Below are 16,557 nucleotides of genomic sequence, written 5' to 3'. Positions count from 1 at the left end.
TGGGTGTGTGTGTGTGTGTGGGGGGGGGGGGGTTGTTGTGGACATTCAAATATCTAACTAAAGGGACTATTTATATTAATCTGTTATTATAGCTATAATATGATTTATAAGGTGGTTTCTTCCTAATACAGGTAACAGAGTACCCATACTGAAGACATTAAAATGTACTGGTTTTTTACACCCCCCCCCCCCCCCCCCAAATAAATAAATAAGTAAAATACTGTAATTTCCTAGAATATGATACTTTTACTTAAATCTTGGGGTTTGGGGGACTTTTTTTGATTTATCAGCACAAAATTGGAGATTTTTTTAAAATTCAAAAAAGCAATAAGTTACTCTGTCAAGCTTTTGCTAACAATGTGCACTTAAGAAATTACATAAATGAAATTAACTAGCTGTTAATTAGTTGCTTAGAAGAAACTATTTCCTTCCTGACAAATCGGCATTATAATCTACACAGCTGCTTGTGATGCTTAATTGGTTTCACCTGTCGATGGCTCCGCCCACCACACCTTATTTGTGGCCACCAGCTGCCAGCTGCTGACCAGAGACCCTGAGACACTTTGACTTTTGCCATGGGGACGGCAGAGGTGTTTCTCTGTGTTTTTGCCGGCTGTTTTGTCGCTGCTCGCGCAGTGATAAACCAAGATGGAATGTTTCCTCTGCATCACCCTGGATTTTTTGAAAACCTCTTTCTGTTTGACCAAAACTTTGACTTTCCCCAATATGACACCATCTTCAGCTCCAGCCAAACTCAGAGGCCCGTCTTCCACATGCTGGGGCAGCTGCCTTCCATCTCGGGCCTTCCCAAAGTCGAGGTGTTCTGTGATGAAGCGATGCTAAGCGTGCTAGTGGAGAAGAGAGCAGGCCATGTGGTGCTGACTGCAGATGCGCTGCAGCTGGGCGATAACTGCTATAGCAACCAGGATCTACCAAACCAGCACGCCTTTATTTATGGCGTCGATGAGTGCGGAACCGCTCGAGTGGTGAGTGGCTCAAACTATTTCTGTTAAATTTCCCAACACTCCAAGTTTAGACCCAGCTGTGTTGCAGGTGGAAAACGGCGTGGAGGCATTCACAAACACACTCTGGATAAATTGGATGAAACCCCAAATGTGGGGACCGGTTTCTTCCTCGGTGCACCTCAGCTGCGGCCACAAAAGGTGCATTTATTAAAACATCGACGTCAAAGGCCGTAAATAAACCATAAATAACTGTCTTCACAGGCTGTTTCCTCATCCAAGCGTCTTTGTCTCAACACATCCAGACGAGGGCGCTATGACAAGATTTAACTTTAGGGCTATGAATGGTTCGTGGTCAAGGTTTTGATGCGTTTAGGTTGTCGGCACAAATCCAACATTGTTGTTCTTCAATCACAGCTTCCTGGACTGGCCAGGCAGAGTCTATCATCTACGAAAGGGGACAGTTGATCCACTTCCAGATTTCTGCCAAAACGGGGCCTGAACAGCAGCTTTTCATCCAGTCCTGTTTTATCTCTGCCTCCGAGGAGCCTCATTCCCGAGGGAGACATGCCATCGTGGCAAATAAAGGGTATGACCGGTGCCAATGTTCGCTTTTGGTTGCAACCACCCGATACTGTTCCTGTGCTGCAGGTGTGCAACTCTGCTGGATTCTTCTCATTCTGCAGTGCGGTTTGTGGCCTCCATGAGGCCCAATGTGACTAATTTTGTTCTGAACACATCTTACATCATTCCTGAGGTGAGTTTATCTTAAAAGGTTAGCTTTGTTTTTGGTCTCCTACTGTTGATCTGTGATCTCTCCTTCCAAAGCCATTCATCCACTGCACCGTCCTCGTCTCAGACCTGGGCACCACACCTGGCTCAAAGTCCTGCAATTATGACGTGACCCAGTTCAGGTGTCTGTATGCACTGTCTTCCTTCCCCCCCCCCCCCCCCCCCCTTTGCTGCTTTTAGGTAACCCAAGTGCTTCTGTTTCAGATGGGAGGACCTGAGCGGAGCCAAAGATGTGTGCGCCTGCTGTGGCTCAAGGTGCAGAGGCCTGTCACTCAAGAACGTTCCCGATGGTCCGTATCGTAATCCTTTGCCTCAGTAAATTATTTCTCACCTGTTTAACCTCATGTCTACCCTCATTTCAGAGGCGAAGGCTGTCCTTACAATTGGCCCATTTGTTGTTGAAGATGTAAAGAGTCCCCTGCATCCTCCTGAGACCTCTGAAGCTTTTGACAATGACTTGATGCAGTCTGACAGTTCAGCAGCTGTAGATTGGGTCGGTTCTGAGGTATCAGGAAACCGGTTTGCTGGCACACCTGGGGACGTGGTGGTCGTAAGTCAAAATCCAGCTGCCGCACTGGCTCTCTGGCTACCTGGAGAGCTGAAGGAGGGTTTGGAGCAGGCAGATGACTTTAAGGAACAGGTGGAAAGTCATACGCTAAAAAATGACCCATTTGGGGAACAAGACTCGGTCCAAAAGCAGGAGTCTGAGAATTCAAATGCAAATGAGTTTGATATTTTTGCCAAGTTGGTAGAATCCCCAGCAAAAATCTGGCGGGCAAAGATTGACTTGTTTGGTAAAAGGTCTGCAGGAGAAGATGGTCTGCCTCCTGAGGAGGAGGTCCCTGACATGGATGACTCGGAGGCTCTCTCTGAGAGGCAGGTCGGGCCTGCAATTCGGTCCAAGCTCAGGTTTTCCAAAGGGACGGATGGATCACAAACGCTGAGTTATGAGGAGGAGGTGCTGAGAAAATCTGACGATGAAGGTGATTGTGCCATGAGGAAACGGGGCCGACGAGGATTGCGATCAGTGTTCCTGGATTTGATCAGGTAAATTGACAAGTTTATTCGATGAAGCGAAGGATTTACAGCAACTGAACGTGTTGTTTTTTTCTTCCTCAGGAGACTTGACAAAGCAGAGTAAGAAGACTGGCAGAAAAGTGAAATAAACTATTAATCATCATATTTGTGTTTGGAGTTCTAAGTTTTTGAAGGCTGTTTGCTGGGACAATGGGAGCCTATGGCTGACATGATTCTGAATAACGGCATATAGATTCAATGAATCATTGACTTGAATAAAATGTAATGTAGGTTCCACGCTACACCATTGCATCTCACCCTTAGTTTCTCTCATGCAGAATATTTATATTTAAGATTTGTCCTTGAGCCACCGATGAGTGATTCACCCACGTCCCGTTAATGAGGGGGAAAAATGACACTTATTCCAGACGCGTTCTCCAACAATTCCCGTTTGCTCCTCTGAATCTTGGCTGCATGCTCTCTGCAGCTCTCCCCACCCAGATGTCGCTGTAGGGATCCGTGCTGTGTAGTTGGGGCGGTATCTGCGGTGCGCTCTCCCTTTTACGCCGCATGCTCCGTGCGTGCGTCTATGCACAGTTTGACCCCGGTCACAGCTTCCTCCACACCAGCCCTCCCTATAAAGTCCACACGCGTCTCCCCACGCAGTCTCTTTCGCCGGCTCCAAAACAACCGTGAGCGTCGAACTCACCGTTCTTGAAAATTTTTAAAATAAAAACTATATAAAAAATATAAAATCTCCAAAAAATCTCAATCTAAAAAAAAAAAGTACCTCGGATGTTAAAAGAAATACAAACGTTGAAAAAAAAAATAGCAAAAGAAATAATTACATTAAAAAAAAAAAATCTAAACGAGATCAGGCTTGACCGCGGAGGTGAAGATATTTGAAGAAGACGTGGTTTCAATTCAGTTTTGCCAGGTTTGATATTTTCTCACCCAGCTGTCGGTGTGGACCCACATTTTAAAAAGACTTTTGTTGAAGAAGTCTTTGCTTTTGTGAAGACCCTGATATGAATACAGCGGCGGGGAATTATCCGATGGCTTCTCTTTACGTTGGCGACCTGCACCCCGACATCACGGAGGCTATGTTGTACGAGAAATTCAGCCCAGCCGGCCCGGTGCTCTCCATTCGGGTCTGCAGAGACATGATCACCCGGCGCTCCCTCGGATACGCGTATGTGAACTTCTCCCAGCCCGCTGACGGTATGTAGAACACGCGTTGTTCTGAGCAGATGTCACGACCTGTGTGTGCACTCCGACACATCAATGCATTTAAAATATTAAAGTAATATTACGCAGCCCACAGGACAGTGGTCTTTCAGACGACTTGACCCACATAAGCTCGCCCCAGTTCTTGTATATTCTTAGTAATATATGTCAGTGTAGTGAATGCAACTCCCAGTTTTTTTGAACGTTGCATGCAGGTTGTAGAATCTTCTCACTTATTCCGGCGCCCATTTAAAGGGTGACATTGAAATCCTCTGCACTGTTCTGTAAAACCAGGAAAAGACACAGGAACAGCTGAGCTGTAAGCACCACCTGCTCGTCGTTTACGCGCATTGTTCATGTGCAGCAGTGTTTTAAGAGCTTCTCCCGGCTGTGTTGGGCTCAATTTCAGCTTTAATGTGACCCGGCGTGATTAGATTTGTGATCCCCAAAACACAGACTGGCGGCAGAAGTGGGGTTGACTTGTGGTCATGACGTTTGATCCATTTTCTTTCCAATGCTTCGGCGGCACCGAAGCGGTGAAGAGTCGTAACAGGTGTTGCTGCTGGATGGCCTCTGAAGTTGCCAAAATAGTGCAAATGTCCCATTTCTTGGTCAAAAACCTAAAGACCTGGGACAATGTCTGTCAGAAGCCCACCAAAGGTTGGTCATAGCAAATAAAAAAAAACCCCAAACCAGTTCCCTTCCAGGACAACAGCGAGTAAATATAACAGTCACAGCCGTAATGGTGGGACACTGTGGGGGAGGGGTTTCTGTTGGTGGGCTATTTCACACATCGACCTCTCAAGAGCCTTTTGGGCCTTTTACTTCCACCCTAGAAAAGGTTGCAGGAAGTACAATCAGAATGGTGGGCGTGCGTCGGGCCGTCCTCGTGGGCGGCGGGTGGCAGCGGAGGAAGCATCAGCTCGCCTCGGATCGCTCCTCGTCCAGGCCGTGTGTGTAAACACTCCCTGGTGATTCTCATTCTTGTTGAACGTATCTCTTCCCCATCAATGGCAGAGAACGCTCTCCACGCACCCCATGCCAGCAAATACCTCTCAGGACCCCTCTCTAAATATAGAAGACTTGTTGAGCAGCCTCAAACCTGCCTGACCCGAATTAATTCAAGCCGATGCTAAAACACTTAAAATGAGTTTCCCTAGCGCTATTTTATTCGGTGGCTTTTGATGAAGAATTCACGACTATGTCAGTAGTTACACTGCTTAGAAGGTCTCTCAGACCCGTTTTAAAACACTAGAATCCCACCATGGACCTTGCAATCGTGTCTGACAGCACTCTCACACCTTCTCTGAGCACCCTCACGCTGTGAAGTCCAAATGGGACCAAACTGCCGATGTCAGCATACGCAGGGCAGATCTGTTTTGTTTACCAGACATTTTTTAGCTGGAAAGCTCGGCCGCGTGTCCGTTACTGTGGAGCGACCGAACAAAGGGATGTTTGGCACATGCGCCCCTATGGAGGTGGGAGCACATATGTGTGTTAGAGCAGGGGGGGTGAAGCGGTTAAACTAGACCCATGACACCCAAACCCATTTGGTGTATCAAAGGGCTCCCTGTGTTCCTGCTGGAACCGGCTGAGGTGTGAAACAGGAACGGCAGCATGTGGTGAGTTTGAGAAGGAAGCCATGTGTTGCAGCTGCCCCCCCCAACAGCTGCTCCAGCACCCACATGTCTGCTGTGTGAACCCTGCCCCACGTGCTGTTTTTGTAATGTACACAGAGGACAAACTGCAGTTGGACCTGTTTTTCCTCTTGGAATGATGTTATTATGAGGTAATTACAAGTGTGTAATGTAAAAAGATGGTGTTTAAGACTTGGACACGTATCACAACAGCCTGTGCCTCACACACCTATGGCTGATTGACTGTTTGACGCGAGGCTCTTATGAAAACACTCATTATTTGTTCCCTCCTGTCAGCTGAGAGAGCCTTGGACACCATGAACTTTGACGTGGTCAAAGGGAAGCCGATCCGGATCATGTGGTCCCAGAGAGACCCCTCCCTCAGGAAGTCCGGAGTGGGCAACGTGTTCATCAAGAACCTCGATAAGTCCATCGACAACAAAGCGCTGTACGACACTTTCTCTGCATTCGGCAACATCCTCTCCTGCAAGGTAAGAGCGCCGTCAACGAGGGACTGTAAAGTGTTGAATGTGTAAATATCTACATTTTCCAGGGGTTAAAACTGTCCTAATTGCATTGTGAAATATATATCATACATACAAAAGGGGATCATTTTTCATTTTCAACCAAAAGGTGATTTATGGGTCTATGTTTTCTCACGTATCCCTCCGCTCCAGGTGGTGTGTGATGAAAATGGATCTAAAGGCTACGCTTTTGTCCACTTTGAGACTCAGGACGCCGCCGACCGTGCCATCGAGAAAATGAACGGAATGCTTCTCAATGACCGCAAGGTGTGAGTGTCCGATCATGTAGGGAACCGGGGAGGGGGTGTTTACTTTAGTATTCCAAAGGTATCGCGACGCTGATGTCTTGGTGGAAAATCGGCGGCTTCTCAACCTTTTAATCGTGGTCAATACGCATTTTTCATTCGTCAGTTACTAGTTAGGAAGTAGCACCGTGTGATTTCATCCGCAACACAAATTCAATTCAGTTACACGTCAGAGAGGTGAGGGAAAAGGAGGAACGACCCAGTTTGGAAAGCTAAAGTCAGAGAATTTAGGCCCGCAGCAGTTATTGGATCACCAAAGTAGTTCCTCGCTCATTAAGTGGACAGGAAGTGCAGCGTTTACTGGGCTTGTGATACTAGCATTCATTTTTTTAATGAAGTAAACTGACTGTTTGTTTGTGTCTTCTTTCAGTTGTTGAGTTTGTGTGTGAATAATCGGACTAATAAACTCATCTCTGGCTGTCTCCAGGACGACTTCTAAATAACTTGATAAATAACAAACTATAAGCTCTGGCCCGTTCTTATCTTTCCTACCAGACGCCTTTTCTGTTGCCTCATTTTTCCACTCGCTGGCCGCCCATCTTGGAGCGTCTGTTTGTGCGTGTGTGTATGTGTGTGTGACCATGCTTGTGTGTTTTAGTGATGGATCCAATGCAGCAATGCAATACTGGATGGCAGAAGGAGAGAAAGGTCATCACGGAAAGGTATATAAGATCATTTGGTCATGCTCAGCTTTCCTTTGTACTGTGAGACTCTGTCCCTCCTCTTCTCTCCATCCACATCCTCATCAGGTTTTTGGACCAAGATATAAGATGGTTGTCTCTGTTATGTGGAGCATGTTGAACAATCTGCCTGCCTCAGATGACATTAACATCATTTTTTGGTTGGGTCACCCCTAAAACGATGAATCGCGGACTGATAGCAGCTGTTTGTGTATTTTTTACCTGTTTTTTGTTCGGGAATGTCTTTTTACTCACCGTCTTTGCCTGGTCAGGTCTTCCTCTGTCATTTCTGTGCGCGGAAAGATGGATTAGAAGGGTTTTAGATCGCAGAGTACGGGTTAAAGGAGACGGCTCCTTGCTTGGTTTCTCCTTCTCTGTCTGGGCTTTTTCAAAAGAATGTGCGTGGCCGCGTCCCCGCTCTCTGCAGGTTCGTGGGTCGTTTCAAATCTCGCAAAGAACGGGAGGCCGAGCTCGGCGCCAAAGCCAAGGAATTCACCAACGTCTACATCAAGAACTTCGGAGATGACATGGATGACGAGCGGCTGAAGGAACTCTTCGATAAATACGGTGAAATAATCGGACGCTGTCGCACTCTTCTGTTCTCTTACGTGCTTTTACTTGACGTCTGTCGCCTTCAGGAAAGACGCTCAGTGTGAAGGTCATGATGGACCCAACTGGCAAATCCAGAGGCTTCGGATTCGTTAGTTATGAGAAACACGAGGATGCTAACAAGGTACTTTCTCCTCTTGGAAGTCTGTATTTTAAAATTTCCTGGGAAACACGATTTTTCTTATGTAATTAGGCCGTAGAGGACATGAACGGCACAGAGCTCAATGGCAAGACCGTGTTTGTCGGTCGGGCGCAGAAGAAGAATGAGCGGCAGGCGGAGCTGAAGAGGAAGTTTGAGATGCTCAAACAAGAAAGGATTAGCCGTTATCAGGTCTGAACGTGGCCAAATGCGTCTCAACCATGCGACACTTCGGTCCCTTGCTGTTCTTCTATGACAGTGTCCACTGTTTCAGGGCGTTAATCTGTACATCAAGAACTTGGACGACACCATAGATGATGAGAAACTCCGTAAAGAATTCTCTCCGTTTGGGTCGATTACAAGTGCCAAGGTAAGTGCTAATGTCGCCTGTGGCGGATGCAGTGTGAGAGTGATGCACGTTGGACGTTTTCATGAGACGAATAGTCTGCGTTTTAGGTCATGCTGGAGGAGGGACGCTCTAAGGGCTTCGGGTTCGTCTGCTTCTCCTCTCCCGAGGAGGCCACCAAAGCCGTGACTGAGATGAACGGTCGTATCGTTGGCTCCAAGCCCCTCTACGTAGCCCTCGCTCAGAGGAAAGAAGAGCGCAAAGCCCACCTCACCAACCAGTACATGCAGCGTATCGCTGGCATGAGAGCCATGCCAGCCAATACCATCATCAACCAGTTCCAGCCCACCAGCGGCTATTTCATGCCAGCGGTCCCACAGGTGTGATATGATAGTCAAACTGTTTCGGATCTGTGGGGCCGTTTTTAAGGCAATTGTATGTTTTTTACTAGCAATAGGAGCTGGCTGAGATAAAATATGTGAATTTCCCTGCTTGTATCAAGCAGGCCCAGAATCGGACCACGTACTATGCACCAAATCAGCTTGCCCAGATGCGTCCTAACCCCCGATGGCAGCAACAAGGTGGTAGAGGTCAAGGTGAGTGTGGGCGACTTTACGGTCCTCGTGTTGTTGATGGACTTCAGTGACAAGCTTTGTATTGTTTTCACTGTTTTTTGCCTCTTCTTTGCTCTTAGGGGGTTTCCAAGGGATGCCCAATACACTGCGGCAGCCGGGACCCCGCGGCAACATGAGACAGATGACTCCTAACAGCAGCTCCCAGGGTCCCCGGGGTGTGTTCTCCAACATTTCCTTCAAATCCTTCAATCTTACTGTCAGAAGGCTCAAAATGTACATTCTGCTCCATCCAGGCTCAGCTCAAACTATGGCTCCTCGCCCCTCAATGGGGGTCCCCGGCCCCCGCAATGTGACACCTTACAAATATGCCACTGGCGTGCGTAACCCCAACCCTCAGGTGGTGCAGCCTATCGCCCTCCAGCAAGTATGAACAACAAACCAGTCCTGTCCACCAATTTTTTTTCCAAATCAGTGTCCTAAGACAGTGATCATGTTCCCATGCTCCTCTCTTTTTCAGGCTCAGCCAGCTGTGCACGTTCAGGGACAGGAGCCTCTCACACCCTCCATGCTGGCTGCCGCCCCCCCTCAGGAGCAGAAACAGATGCTAGGTAATAACATCAAAATAGTGTAATACGTTTGATAATCTGCTAAATGGTTTCTTTATTTTTGTTTCTAGGTGAGCGTCTTTTCCCTCTCATTCAGGCCATGCATGCTAACCTGGCAGGAAAGATCACCGGCATGCTGCTGGAGATCGACAACTCGGAACTGCTACACATGTTGGAGTCTCACGAATCTCTACGATCAAAGGTACTCGGGTTTCACCCTTTTCATCACTTTGACATTTAGCATTTAAAAAAACTCCACTTTTGTCCTCCGGCACAGGTGGAAGAAGCGGTTGCTGTGCTTCAAGCCCATCAGGCAAAGAAAGATGCCACTCAGAAAGCAGGTAACATGGCACCTGCAGCTGCTACTGCCACATCCTGAAGATGAATCACTGGAGTATTTTGGTATGTTACTATCTTCCCACTCTCTGTCAGGCTTTTTCATAATCTTGCACATGGTGTTTTGTGTTGTTAAAGTAATTATGATGTTTGATTCCAGAATATGAGACGAGAGCCTTCACAAGACTCCAAAACACCAGACTCTTATGCAAAAACAGAGAAGAAGAGACGGCATGCAATTTTAAAATCATACTTGAAATAATAAATGATTGCATTTCATGATTTGCTTATTCTTTAATAATGATGAAACCATATATATACTAAAAGATATAGTGCAAATTAATCTTATTGATCCATTTACATCATGGGCGCAGAGAGAAACTGAAATGAAAATGAGCCCTTTCTTTTGTTGATCTTTGATTTGAAATTATTGACTTCTCCATCTTATCTCTTCGTCATGAGTGTGCGGTATTCTCAATAAAGGAGTGGCATATGGAAGCAGTTTGATTTGTGTTTATTTTGAAATCCCTCAAGAAATATCAATCCTCAAGAAATATCAATCCTCTTGACTCAATAAAATGGCTGTCTGTGATAACCCATAACGCATTTAACCCATATGAACTTTGTGGGAATTTTCTTGTATCACTGAAATCTTAAAGATGACATTAAATATATAGGTAATTTTTAAGAATTAAAAATAGAAAAGGAATTAATATGATTGATCATGCATCAAGGGAATCAGAGGAATGACAGTAATATGAGACTTTACTATCAATATTTTGCATGATGGTTGACCTTCGTCCAGCAGGTCTTTTACCCACATATTGTGACTTATACCCATATTATATATCAAGGCAGTAGTAATAAAAGGTCACATAACATAGTATGTTGCTTTATAACCAAATGTTTGCTAAAAAACAAACAACAAAACGCCTGTTGTCACATAAAGAGAGGAAGGATGTTGTACGCAAACTCCTCCGACAGGGGGCGCGAGCCATAAGTGGGCGGGCTCTAGTTATTCTGAGCCAATCACAAGCTGCTGGGGTCAAAGTGGAAAGGTTAAATCCAAGATGGCGGCCAACAAACGAGTGCTGTATATCGGTGCGTTATGGTTATTTTACATTCAAAAATAGCAAATTTGTGATTTTTAAAAAGGAAAAGTGCTTGGGCTCGGTGTACAATTGCATCGAGTGCAACCACATTTACGCCCGTATATTACTAAGACAAATCCGTAGCAGTGTAACCGTTCAACACGAAAACGCCGCCCGAATAAAGCAACTCTAGTAAAGAAACTTTCTAACCACTTTGAGTTTTTATGATGTGGCGATAAGACATTCCAAAATTCCACTAGCATGGCGACAAACTTATTTTTATTAACTCGTGTGTCTTGACCGTGGCTTGTAAATGGTTTCCGGTAACGTCACAATCTCAGTTCTGTTGATTCTCAGGTGATGCTTTTGAAAGGTAAAGATGTGTTTACCTGCCTGATTCTGACAGGTGGCCTGGCAGAAGAGGTCGATGAGAAGGTGTTGCATGCAGCTTTTATTCCGTTCGGAGACCTGATAGACATCCAGATCCCTTTAGACTATGAAACAGGTGAGTCCAGCAGTGATGAAGGTAATTGTGCTGCTCCTGTTATCTAAAATAATGTGTTTTTGCTCTTCTTTCAGAAAAACACCGAGGATTTGCATTTATTGAATTTGAACTGGCTGAGGTGGGTCCTGAATTTATTACTTCAGTTTGCATAAAGGTTGGATAAGGAATGGACAGGGTGCTTTTTATATAAACATGCTTTATTCAAAGGAGTCATCATTTTCTATTGTCTTCTGATGACAGAGTTGATCTTTGTTTCGCTGTCTCTTTTTTACTGTCTTTCCCAGTCTGAAATATGCGTTAGCTATATAATTTAGGATTTAGGTTTGTTTAAAAAAAATCATATGAGACTGAAGTTGTCTAAGCAAGGATATATTGTCTAATTCAACTCCACCACTTTTATGGACAAGGCTGGTTTATTTACAGCTGATGTAGCACGTTAATGCAGGATAATATGTACATGGTTTCACATAACAGCTTTCATTTTGAATGTTGCTACCAGTTGAACAGAACCTTATATATTTTATAAGATGAGATATTGACAAGATTTTTTTTTAATCCTCAGGATGCCGCTGCAGCTATTGATAATATGGTCAGTGGAAGAACAACACTATAAAAAAATTATTTCCTATTTTTAAAAATAAATCTCAGACCTTGACTGAGGTTCAAAGCGTTAATAATCGTTGATCCCCCTGTTGCCAGAATGAGTCTGAACTTTTTGGCCGAACCATCCGAGTCAACATTGCCAAACCTATGAGGATCAAAGAGGGCTCCTCTAGACCAGGTGATGCACGGAGGCATTTGCTTTGGCAGACCCTTAAAGCCTCGCCTCAGTTTTTAACGGTGCCTTTCATTTCAGTGTGGTCTGACGATGACTGGCTGAAGAGGTTCTCAGGCAAGACACTGGAGGAGGCTGAAGCAGAGGCTGGCGAAACAACCAAAACAACAGCACAGGAGGTTAGACAGATTTCTTTCAGAATCAGAATCAGAAGCAGATTTATTGCCATTGTTCATGTAATACACAGTATTACACAAACTAGGAATTTGTCATGGTGTGATGCTGCGACATTCAACATAAAGAAGACCACACTAGAATAAGATAAATAAAATAAAATAAGACTTATATACAGTATATACATAAATAGTAAGTGGTAAGAGGTAAGTGGTAAGAAATAGTGCAGGTCCATGCAGGAGTAATGTATTGTTCGTGAGTCCGACTGGCTGCTGTACAAGGTGCTTAATTGCTAAGTCACTTGGTGTTCAGCAGCCTGATGGCAGAGGGGAAGAAGCTGTTCAAGTAGCGGGAGGTTTTGGTCCGAATGGACCGTAGTCTCCTGCCTGAGGGGAGGGGGGAAAACAGTCCGTGACCAGGGTGGGAAGGGTCGGCCGTGATCCGACCTGCACACCTCCGGGTCCTGGAGATATACAGGTCCTGGATGGATGGAAGCCTGCAGCCGATCACCTTCTCAGCCTCAGTCTGTCCCTGACGGTGGCACCAGCAAACCACACGGTGATGGAGGAGGTGAGGATGGACTCGATGATGGCCGTATAAAACTGCGCCAACATCCTGGGAGGCAGTTTGAGCTTCCTCAGCTTCCGTAGGAAGAACATCCTTTGCTGGGCCTTCTTGATGAGGGAGCTGATGGTTGGCTCCCACTTAAGGTCCCGGGTGATGGTGGTGCCCAGGAAGCTGAAGGAGTCCGCGATGGTGATGGGGGAGTCCATGAGGGCAAGGGGGGGCAAAGGGGCTGTGACTTTCCTGAAGTCCACAATCATCTCCACTGTCTTCTGAGCGTTCAGCTGCAGGTTGTTGTGTCCGCACCAGGACACCAGTCGAGCCACCTCCCTCCTGTAGGCAGTCTCATCGCCATTGGAGATGAGCCCGATGAGGGTGGTGTCATCCGCAAACTTGATCAGTTTGACAGACTGGTGGCTTGAGGTGCAGCAGTTTGTGTACAGGGAGAAGAGGAGGGAGGAAAGTACACAGCCCTGGGGTGATCCAGTGCTGATGGAGACAGAGTCCGAGACAGTCTTCCCCAGCCGCACATACTGCCCCTGATCCGTCAGGAAGTGAGTGATCCACCTGCAGAGGGAGTCAGGCACACTAAGCTGGGACAGCTTGTCCTGTAGCAGAGCGGGGCGGATGGTGTTGAATGCAGAGCTGAAGTCCACGAACAGGATCCTCGCGTAGGTTCCCGGGGAGTCCAGATGCTGCAGGATGGAGTGAAGGGCCAGGTTGACCGCGTCGTCCACAGATCTGTTGGCTCTGTAGGCGAACTGCAGTGGATCCAGGAGGGGGGTGGTGATGGACTTGAGGTGTGGCAGGATCAGGCGCTCTAAGGACTTCATGACTACAGAGGTGAGCGCCACAGGTCTGTAGTCGTTAAGCCCGGTGATCCGTGGCTTCTTGGGGACAGGGACGATGGTTGAGGTTTTGAGGCAGGCTGGCACCTGGCACGACTCCAGGGAGGAGTTGAAGATGTCTGTGAAGACAGGAGTCAGCTCCTCTGCGCAGTGCCTCAGGGTGGAAGGAGACACGCCATCCGGGCCAGGGGCCTTGCGCGGGTTCAGCCTGGCGAACTGCCTGCGCACATCCTGTTCACTGATGGTGAATGAAGGGGGGGAGGAGGGGGGAACTGGTGGTAAGTGATGGGGGGGGACTGATGGTGAGTGGAGGGGGGGAGGAGGAGGGGACTGCCTTTGATGGAGTGAGATCCATGGGGGCAGTGACACTGGGGGGAGGGGAGGTGTTGGGCATGGCTGACGAGGTGTCAAAGCGGGCATAGTGGAGGGACAGGCTCTGACAAAGGGCTTTGTCGTCCTGACCCTCTGGAGCCTGAGGCCTGTAGTCGGTGATCTGCCTCAGGCCTCTCCACACAGAAGCAGAGTCGTTAGCAGTAAACTGCTGCTGAAGTTTCTCCAAATACACAGATTTAGCTCTCCTCAGTTCCTTGCTAAACCGGTATTTGGCCTCTCTGTAGCAGTCTCTGTCTCCACTTTTCAGCGCTGCTTCCTTTTCTTTCCTGATCTGTCTGAGTTTCGGTGTGAACCAGGGCTTGTCATTGGAATAACTCACCCTAGTGCGCGTTGGTAGAATGCGCTCCTCACAAAAGTGGATATATGAGGTCACAGTGTCCGTGTACTCATCCAGATCATGTGTGGCCCCTTTAAACATGTCCCAGTCAGTTGTATCCAGGCACGTGCGCAGCTCCTCCACAGCCTCACTGGTCCATCTCTTCGTGGTGCTCACGGATGGCTTTGTTAGTTTAAGTTTCTGTCTGTATGTGGGGATCAGGTGGACCATCACGACAGTCCTAGCGCAGCACGGGGGACGGCCCGATATGCGTCCTTCACTGTGGTGTAGCAGTGATCCAGCGTGTTCTCTGCTCTGGTGGGGCATTTGATAAACTGTTTGTATCTGGGGAGCTCGTAACTCAGGTTGCTCTGATTAAAGTCACCAAGCACGATAACCAGAGCGTCGGGATAGGTCCGCTCCACTTGTTGAATACAGTCCGCGAGCGTGCGCTGAGCCTCGCGCACGTCCGCATCTGGCGAGATGTAAACAGAGGCCAGAATGAATGAAGCGAACTCACGTTGGTGCTTTATATATTTCTAACCATTGGTGTGCAGGTATAGTAGTGGAGAAAAGCTGATTTAATGTAACTGTAAAAGTCATGAAACCTGTATATATTGAATAAATTGGCTTTAATGATGTGAGTATGATGTCTTTGTGTAGGGTGAGCCCCCAGCTAAGAAAGGCAGAGTTAATCCTCAGGTCTACATGGACATCAAGATTGGAAACAAACCAGCAGGGAGGCTCCGCTTTCTACTGCGTGCTGACATTGTTCCCATGACGGCAGGTGTGTATCTATGGGTTGAAATCGATGTTGGAATTTGTAGCTTTCCAGGCTGATCGTACCACATCCGACCACGTCCTTCTCCGTGCAATCTGTAGAGAACTTCCGCTGCTTGTGCACACACGAGAAAGGCTTCGGCTACAAGGGCAGCAGCTTCCATCGCATCATCCCTCAGTTTATGTGCCAAGGTGGCGACTTCACCAACCACAACGGCACCGGGGGCAAGTCTATCTACGGCCGCAAGTTTGACGATGAAAACTTTGTCCTGAAGCACACGGCCCCAGGTGAGGAGTCACTCTTTGGTGCTTCTTTTGCCGATTGGTGACGTGGTTTTTGTTACTGAGAAGATCGTGTGTTTAAGTAGCCAAACCTTCTGTTTAACAGGACAACTGTCCATGGCCAACTCTGGACCCAACACCAACGGCTCTCAGTTCTTCATCACCACAGATAAAACCGACTGGCTGGATGGCAAACATGTGGTGTTTGGAGAACTGATGGAGGGGATGGATGTGCTCCGTCAAATGGAGGTAGTGAGATGATGCATACCATGATCCTTAATGCCACCTCCTGTTTGTGGCACAGCGACGTGACGGCCTTAATAACGGTGGCCAATGAACCACAGACTAGCAAACATTGTCTAGCCACACATGGAAATCATCAAGTTGTGTTTAATTTGTGCCCACAAAACCCTGCGGCCAAATCAAACACCACTTGTGTCAATAATGTCACATTTTTAACAATGGTGCCTTCATAGTGGTCATGTCCGAACAATTACGTGTGTAAACGGTAACATGTGCGTGTTTTTAGCCTGAATACACGCCGGTGCTCATATTTGTGCACGATCAGGGAGGTATTGTAATTATAGCAGGTTCCCACCGATTGTGCTCAAACAGGAAGGTAAACGGCCCGGACAAGCAGCGCACCAGTACCAGGCTTGGATTTGGGCTTTTCTTCCTCTTGCTTGTTAAAAACACGGGCGTCTGTTTGGCGCTCAAAGGATCGATGGTCAAACAGAATGGTCATTCGTCTTTTGCTAGAAATGTCCCGGTCTGTAATTAACGGGTGGATTTGTGCCTCTTCTTTTCCTCTTCCAGGCTCAGGGGGCCAAAGACGGCAAAACGAAGCAGAAGGTCATCATTTCTGACTGTGGAGAATATGCGTGAATGAAACTAGGTGTTTGTGCAGCGTGTCGACGGCGCCGCTGTGGTTGTCTGAGAATGTATTCATACTCTGTCAACATTGTCTGCCATGTAAATATTTAAATAAATTTTTTTTACGTAAAAAAACAAAGCATTATGGGTCTCATTGTTTATGCTATTGACAAAATATGTTTCGGTGGTTATTGAAACATTA

The 16,557-nt window shown here is 46.9% G+C and overlaps 3 protein-coding genes across 6 annotated transcripts; all 3 read left to right on the top strand.

The window, feature by feature from the left end:
• The first annotated feature begins 539 nt into the window (after positions 1 to 539).
• zpcx (zona pellucida protein C) lies at positions 540 to 2,934 on the top strand. The gene is made up of 9 exons (XM_057059356.1): positions 540 to 986; positions 1,054 to 1,163; positions 1,227 to 1,309; positions 1,380 to 1,551; positions 1,614 to 1,719; positions 1,791 to 1,876; positions 1,959 to 2,044; positions 2,117 to 2,801; positions 2,874 to 2,934. The coding sequence occupies exons 1-9, from the start codon at positions 576 to 578 to the stop codon at positions 2,893 to 2,895; spliced, it is 1,761 nt and encodes a 586-aa protein (XP_056915336.1). The 5' UTR covers positions 540 to 575; the 3' UTR covers positions 2,896 to 2,934.
• A 503-nt stretch (positions 2,935 to 3,437) lies between these two features.
• Positions 3,438 to 10,255, top strand: pabpc4 (poly(A) binding protein, cytoplasmic 4 (inducible form)). 4 transcript variants are annotated; one of them, XM_057059353.1, is made up of 15 exons: positions 3,438 to 3,708; positions 3,792 to 3,992; positions 5,933 to 6,126; positions 6,313 to 6,428; positions 7,572 to 7,711; positions 7,783 to 7,877; positions 7,947 to 8,084; positions 8,167 to 8,262; positions 8,349 to 8,618; positions 8,744 to 8,834; positions 8,933 to 9,237; positions 9,331 to 9,421; positions 9,490 to 9,620; positions 9,696 to 9,820; positions 9,915 to 10,255. In XM_057059353.1, exons 2-14 carry the CDS (start codon positions 3,800 to 3,802, stop codon positions 9,795 to 9,797), a joined length of 1,962 nt encoding a protein of 653 aa, XP_056915333.1. In that variant the 5' UTR covers positions 3,438 to 3,708; positions 3,792 to 3,799; the 3' UTR covers positions 9,798 to 9,820; positions 9,915 to 10,255. The 4 variants fall into 4 exon arrangements, with proteins under 4 accessions (XP_056915333.1, XP_056915334.1, XP_056915332.1 ...); XM_057059354.1 differs by having other exon boundaries at positions 3,438 to 3,992; positions 8,741 to 8,834; positions 8,933 to 9,028; positions 9,107 to 9,237; XM_057059355.1 differs by having other exon boundaries at positions 3,439 to 3,992; positions 8,933 to 9,028; positions 9,107 to 9,237.
• Positions 10,256 to 10,769: 514 nt separating this feature from the next.
• ppie (peptidylprolyl isomerase E (cyclophilin E)) lies at positions 10,770 to 16,494 on the top strand. The gene is made up of 10 exons (XM_057059269.1): positions 10,770 to 10,855; positions 11,252 to 11,350; positions 11,425 to 11,468; positions 11,913 to 11,939; positions 12,050 to 12,131; positions 12,207 to 12,304; positions 15,084 to 15,207; positions 15,303 to 15,488; positions 15,589 to 15,731; positions 16,299 to 16,494. Exons 1-10 carry the CDS (start codon positions 10,825 to 10,827, stop codon positions 16,365 to 16,367), a joined length of 903 nt encoding a protein of 300 aa, XP_056915249.1. The 5' UTR covers positions 10,770 to 10,824; the 3' UTR covers positions 16,368 to 16,494.
• Positions 16,495 to 16,557: the final 63 nt, after the last annotated feature.

This window comes from Takifugu flavidus, chromosome 16 (assembly GCF_003711565.1).
Source record: "Takifugu flavidus isolate HTHZ2018 chromosome 16, ASM371156v2, whole genome shotgun sequence".
NCBI classification, from domain to species: Eukaryota; Metazoa; Chordata; class Actinopteri; order Tetraodontiformes; family Tetraodontidae; genus Takifugu; species Takifugu flavidus.
Note: the sequence above shows the minus strand (reverse complement) of the source record. Positions and strands in the feature narration are given on the sequence as shown.